The sequence below is a fragment of the Oculina patagonica genome, chromosome 12 (genome assembly GCF_052425735.1).
Source record: "Oculina patagonica isolate OP01 chromosome 12, crgOcupat, whole genome shotgun sequence".
Taxonomy (NCBI): Eukaryota; Metazoa; Cnidaria; class Anthozoa; order Scleractinia; family Oculinidae; genus Oculina; species Oculina patagonica.
Window position 1 is genome coordinate 26,685,333 of NC_135769.1, and position 6,589 is coordinate 26,691,921.

Here is a 6,589-nt window from a genome sequence, read left to right on the forward strand (position 1 = left end):
CGCAAAGGAATTACCTCTATGGATCTAAATGACAAAACCATAGCTCCATGGAAACCAAATTTGTCTCCCGTGCATTAAAATTGATAGTTACAAGCAAACGAGATGAACAGTTTGAAAACTGTTCAGCCCAACAATATTTCAAAAACTCATATCGCAATCCGTTTTAATCTTCGTCACTTTTGGCCATCCGTACCTTCTTTTGTATTAGCTGTGTTATTGAAATGTCCCTTCACTGTTTTAAGAGGTTATTTTTTATATTTCACTGACTTTGATGGTCATTTTCCCATGCCTAAATTTGGCTAAAATTCATGACACAGTCTCTTTAAGGATGTTCAATCAATAGGCAGGAGGTAGAGACAGGCGGTGGGCAGAAGTTAAATACATAAAGAGTCTCAGTCAGTTGCTTGAAAGCTTCAAGCAGTTGTGTAGGAGGTTGCAAGTTACGTAAATCACCCTTTCTCAGGGTAAGTTTTCTCGTTCCGTTGAACGTTTTCCCTTGTTTTCCAGTCGTCTGATTGCATAAGGTTTGCCTTTTCTCTGTTAATTTCTCTTTGTGTTCGCACGCATTGCAGACCTGTGGCCGAGCAGCTCAAAAAGGGCCAAGAAGTAGAGGCAGAAAGTTTCCATGAGGTGTCAATTTACTTCAGTGACATAGTAGGCTTCACCAGCCTTTCATCAGGAAGCACACCCATGCAGGTATGGATCAATATCGAAATTCTCCTCTCTGTTTATTAAAAGATTCCTTTAATATTTTGGGAGAACTTGGTTTTTCAATCGTGAAACTGTTTAACCAGTAAATAATACGCTTTCTAAGAACTTAACATATTGTATCTCCGACACCTAGGTTCTTAACACAACTTTATTGTGATAGCTGAAAGCTAACTAGGTATGCACCTTACTCCGGTATGAGGCAACAGTAAGAGAATTTATTATTTACTACAAACTTGATGATTTCGACATTGCTGATCCTAGCAGTATGCAGGACGCGTGTCACATATCAACCTAGTAACCTCAATGGCCCAGCTCACAACTGAGTCTCTCGTAGCTCAGTTGGTTAGAGCGCCCAACCGGTATCTGGGAGGCCATGGGTTCGATTCCCGTCGGGGACTCGGAATTTTTCTTTGTCCCATGCTCGTGTCATTATTTATTACCGAGATTAAAAAGAAAAAAAAATACCATCTTTATCATTTACTAGTAAGAGAATATGTTTATCTAATGGTAAGAAATTATTTGACGATCTCTGTCCAGCCTGGTTCGTGTGAATTGCAAACCGTTCCTCTTCAGTTCTCATTTGTTGATTTTCTTTTGCAGGTTGTCACCCTCCTAAATGATCTTTACACGTTGTTTGATTACATCATCCAAGAGTATGACGTGTACAAAGTAAGAAAACAGTTTTAATCAAGCTTATTTGATGTTGATATTGCAAATAAGTTTTGAGCTCTGAACAGTCTTTGTTTTCCTCCTAAGTGGCGAGCGGTGAAACTGCGGGTTGCATCTTTACTGCCCTCCGTTCCTTGAGGTAGTATGCGAATGCGAACGCAGACGTATTTCCGGCTCTCCGCGACGTTACTTTTGGGTGGAGAGAAACGACAGCCGGAAATACGTCGGCATTCGCAGGCTATCCTTGAGGCAGATTGCTAAAGACGGACTTGAAAAATACACTTAACGTGTATTGCCAGATGGTGTGAAGTCACTGAAGAAAAAGATCATGACGACTTGATTGCTACTTTTATTTCTTACAATAAATGTTTGAATTTTTTTAATACTTTCTAAAGGCTGCTTTGTGTTTATTCAGGTGGAGACAATTGGTGACGCCTACATGGTGGTATCAGGCCTACCAATCAGAAATGGCCACGAGCATGCCGGTGAAATATCCCGGATGGCACTGCACCTCGTGGAAGCTGTGAAGAACGACTTCAAAGTTCGACACAAACCGGATCATCAGCTGAAGCTTAGAGTCGGACTTCATAGCGGTAACTTGTTAAATGAATTAAATTAAGTCAGAGAGATAAAACAATTTGCTCAGATAGTTTAACAAATACCCCAACAGGAAGAGTTGCAAATTTGCAAAAAAAAAAAAAAGTGCAACAGATACGTTTTTCTCCGAAAGGAGACATTCCATTTTTCTTTAGCACTCGCCGTAATAAAACAAATTCTTAAGCTTCTATTAATTGATTGATTAACCCTGATGATGACAAATCTGTCGAAAACGTTCGATTCATTTTAATTGTTTGTTTCCATTTTTAGCCTTGTATAACCATTTTTACCCTTTTAGCGAATATTATGTCAACGAGTGAATTTTTGTTGGCGACGAAAGAACCGTCTTCAAGTCATTTTGCAAAACTTAAGCTCTTTTTTCCTCGAACACTTACAGGTTTTTTTTTTTGCCTTACCGAGTAACAACTTTTTGATTTAAACAAGTAACTAGCTGAGAAAGAAATTTGCGTTATCTGTTTCATGATTCGCCATTCGTGACCTCTCTCATTTCGGTACAAGACGCACAATTCATTTTCTGTCGTGTGACGAGAGAGAGAGGTACCTACCACACCCACCCCTGGAGATGTTCACTTGTGTCTATCATTCTGTTAATTTGTTTCGATCATAACACAGGGAGCAAAGGAGCCAAATTAGACCTTTGTAAATATTAAATGTTCGATCTGTTTCGTAGCGCTTGTCATACGTTATCCAACAGGATTCTTGCGGAATCTTGCTGGCTAACCGTCGCGTAAACAAAAAGATCAGGTAACGTTTGGCAAGCACTACGAAATAGATCGAACGTTTTAATATTTACAAAGGTCGAATTTGGCTCCTCTGCTCCCTGTGATCATAATTGTTTCAATTCCTTTTCCCTTACTGGTTCCCAGGTCCCTGTGTTGCTGGCGTGGTAGGTAACACCATGCCTCGATACTGTTTGTTTGGTGACACGGTAAACACAGCTTCAAGAATGGAATCTAACGGGGAAGGTTTGTATCTCAAACTTTTTTGTGCCCTGATATCAACAACACAATCTTTTTGCTGGCCTGCATACTTTTCTTATAGCCCTAGTTGGTGAAACGTGTTAACATAGTGACACACTTTTCACGTCCGTATTTCACGTATGTTTTATCGTTGTATTGACAGTTTATAGAGAAAATAGATGCTGATAATTTTAGTTTTTATCGAGCTTAGTGACTCTACAGGCTATCGCTAATCTCTCTATCTTAACTGCCTTCGTTTATTTTTCTGTTGCATGAAATGACAGTGTAAAATACTACTCTGAACTTTAGTCCCACAAGCGGACACCCTTCAGGCCCAAAAAATGGCCACTTCTAAAGGTTCCCTCTTATGGAAGGTTAAAAATGTAGTGTTTGTACGTGGCAGGACCACATGTGTCCCCTCTCCATAGTGTTTGTTTACGGGAGGCGTCCGTTAGTAAAGTTTTAACTATAGCTGAGAAATCTTCATCATACCTTATTGTTACTTATTTTCGCGGGAACTTAATTTTGCGAAAATGGAACCTGCATATTTCGCGGGACTTAATTTAGCGATTTAGCCAAAAATACGTAATTAACATAAAAATACAATACAAAACGTTTAAAATAAATTTTTGCGGTTCTTTAATTTCGCGATTTTTTGAAAATTGCCAAAATTAAATCCCGCGAAAATAAGTAACAATAAGGTAAAACGTACTAATGCCAAGAAGCTCGCATTGTCCTCGCATTCTGACTGGCTTATGTCGTTACTAGTTTAACGTTCATTTACGTTTCTAATGTTGTGATCATTATTGCTTTAATTTTTTTTAAAGCTCTTCGTATTCACATCAGTGAAGCTACAAAAAACATTCTTGATGATCTTGGCGGCTTCGAAGTCGAAGAAAGAGGAGAAGTGTTTTTAAAAGTAAGAAAATTAGTTAATATCTGATAGATGCCAGAGTTCTAGTTTCTAGACAAGGATTAGTATTGGATGGAATTTGTATGCATAGGAGGCAGAGTGGCCGAGTTGTATAGAGCAGTTTTCAATTGAGTGTCGTAAAACCAAAACCAAAGTAATTACTCTGGCCAATCACAAAGAACACAGACAATCCAGTGAACCAATCAAAACTCGAAGCAAATACATGTAGCCGGCACGAAGCGCGGGAAAACGTGCGCGAGCGAGTCATGATTGGTTTTGGTTTAAGTTCTGATTGGCTGAGAAAGTGGCGCGAGATTTTTGAGCCAATCACTAAGCGTAGCAATTCAAAACCAAAGCAAACGCAATTAACTTTCGACACTCAAGTGAAAACCGCTCTATGGCGCTGGTCTTGTAATCCGGAGGTCCAGGGTTCAAAACCTCCACCCTGCCACTAGGTGGATTTGTTCTCGGTCGTCCGAGTTCAAATCCTCGACCACGCTTTGTATATAGCCCACTGGTCTGCCTCCCGCTAGTTGGGATTTTTAATCATGTTATGTTCATTTAGCATATTTGTTTCCTCTGTTTCAGTGGCATGCCTGCAAACTAGCTATCTCGAAGCTAAGTGCATGACCACTAGAAACAACTTTTCATTTTAATATTTTTTTTTCTCAAAATGTAAAAGTGCATCTTGTAAGAATAACGTGCAATATCGAATAAGTATTTTGTTGTTGTTGTTGTTGCTGTTGTTTTGTTGTTGTTGTTGTTGTTGTTCTTCTTCTTCTTCTGTTGTTGATGTTATTGTTCTCGTTGTTCTTGTCGTTTTTCTAATGTATTTGTTGTTGTTTTGTAAACGCACGTTAAGGCACCGAAGAGCGTTCATTATTTTTATCAGCCAGTTATAAGTTAACAGAAGCTGACATGATGTAGCTGCATGCTGTTTAGCAACAGCTTTTAAAAAACCGTCGACCAAACATTCTCAGGATGCGATTCCAATCCAAAACCGTTACTTTGTCCTTTTCTCTAACAGTATTAGCATATGCTTATAGTGTTTTTTTCTTCTCTTTGCTATCTTACAGGGCAAAGGCACATGGAAAACATACTGGTTAATAAGCGCCGTGAAGCGCCCAAGCGTCAAAGTCCACAAGCATCTACACCCTAACGGTCAGCCATTTATGAACTATCTTAACACACCCGGGCATCATTTCGGTTCTAACAGCTCCCTCAACCTTAAAAGGACAGATTCCTTGCGGCGGTCGATGAAAGGAAATTCTCCTGGCCTGATGAAGAAATCGTTTCACAAGACAGATGATGAGACGGCGGCGCTGCTTAACCAGACGACTGTATGATGACTGGCGCAAGTTTTCGCTCCGATGATGAGGGATATCGTTGCATGTTGTATCGATAAGATGTCGTCAGAGGCTTTTCGGAAGTACTCGAGATGTTTCGGAAATGTTCGGGATGTCTCGGAATTACTTAGGGTGTTCCGGTGATACTCGAGATGGTGTAGAATTGTTCGATATGTTTCGGAACCACCCGAGATGTTTCGGAAGTGCTCGAGAAGTCCGGGAATTGCCGGACATGTTTCGGAAGTATTCGAGATGTTACGGAAATGTATGAGGAGTCTCGGAAATGTTCGGGATATTACGGAAATGCTCGGGTTGTTGTCCGAGAGATTTTTCATGTGTACTCAAATACTTCTCATTTGTAGCTGGATTACAAAAATAGAAAGCGTTACCACGCTGTTAAAAAAGAAGAACTTTTAGAAAACATTCGACTACTAAGATCAACTTGGTCTTTAAATTTCCATGTTGTTGTGGACATTTGCAATGTAAAGATATGTATACATATCTTTGAATTTCAGTGCTGTTTAACAGTTCTGTTATCCAAGTCGACGTGTCTATATAATGGAAACTGTAAATATTTGTAAATAAGATACCCAATCATTTTACACTGTGTGTTCAAGTTTTCCGCCCCCTTTCCAGGCCTCTCGCTGTCAGCGATTCAGCGAGAGAATGGGCACCATATATGTACACGGCTTGTATTTAGCGGGTGGATATTCAATGACTTAATTAGTATAACATGTAAAGCAAGCAATTCATAGAAGTTGTTCGTAGCATCGTTATTTCTGCACCAAAACAATATAGGTAGAATGATATTTAGGGTTCAATTGAGTTTTTGTGGTAACGTAAGTAGGAAAGCATGTAACACTACTCGTTATTAGGTTTGAAGACAAATGTACCGTATACCTTTTTAAAAACAATTATGGTGAATTTTGTTCATTCGTAAGCATTTAACGGCTTATTAATAGCTTGCATGCATATTTACGCCAGAGTAGCTAATTAAACTCCCAAGCCTCGTTTTCGCAGGGACGGCGGAGCAATTTTCCAGTGGGGGGGGGGGGGGGGGCTGATTAGCAAGAGAAACTGAAAAGAATAGTCTCGTGAAACATTGTTAGGTTGACAAAAGTTTGAGAAGAATAGGCCATTTAAAAAAAAAAAAACTCGTGCCCACAATGTTTATGCAAAATTTTGGAGGGACAGCAAAGAGTATTATGATATTTTTGAAGATGGCCTATTTCGTGTAAACGAGGCTTGGAAGTGATTTTTTTAGCAATTGACGAAATCATGCATTAGACCTATTAATTTGCCGTCCGTGTTTGGACTTTTAAGAATAGTAGATATAAGCATATGATTTTTACTTGAAAAAGACAAAGTAACGT

The 6,589-nt window shown here is 39.3% G+C and overlaps 1 protein-coding gene across 1 annotated transcript in view; it reads left to right on the forward strand.

Moving 5' to 3' along the window:
* LOC144633885 (atrial natriuretic peptide receptor 1-like) overlaps positions 1-6,268 on the forward strand; it is a 28,307-nt gene extending 22,039 nt beyond the window's left edge. The window contains exons 18-23 of the mRNA XM_078492806.1: positions 573-696; positions 1,312-1,380; positions 1,796-1,973; positions 2,865-2,963; positions 3,785-3,876; positions 4,947-6,268. Of these exons, the coding sequence (XP_078348932.1) occupies positions 573-696; positions 1,312-1,380; positions 1,796-1,973; positions 2,865-2,963; positions 3,785-3,876; positions 4,947-5,216 (832 nt within the window). The 3' untranslated portion in view covers positions 5,217-6,268. The remainder of the gene's footprint in view (positions 1-572; positions 697-1,311; positions 1,381-1,795; positions 1,974-2,864; positions 2,964-3,784; positions 3,877-4,946) is intronic.
* The last annotated feature ends 321 nt before the right edge of the window (positions 6,269-6,589 follow it).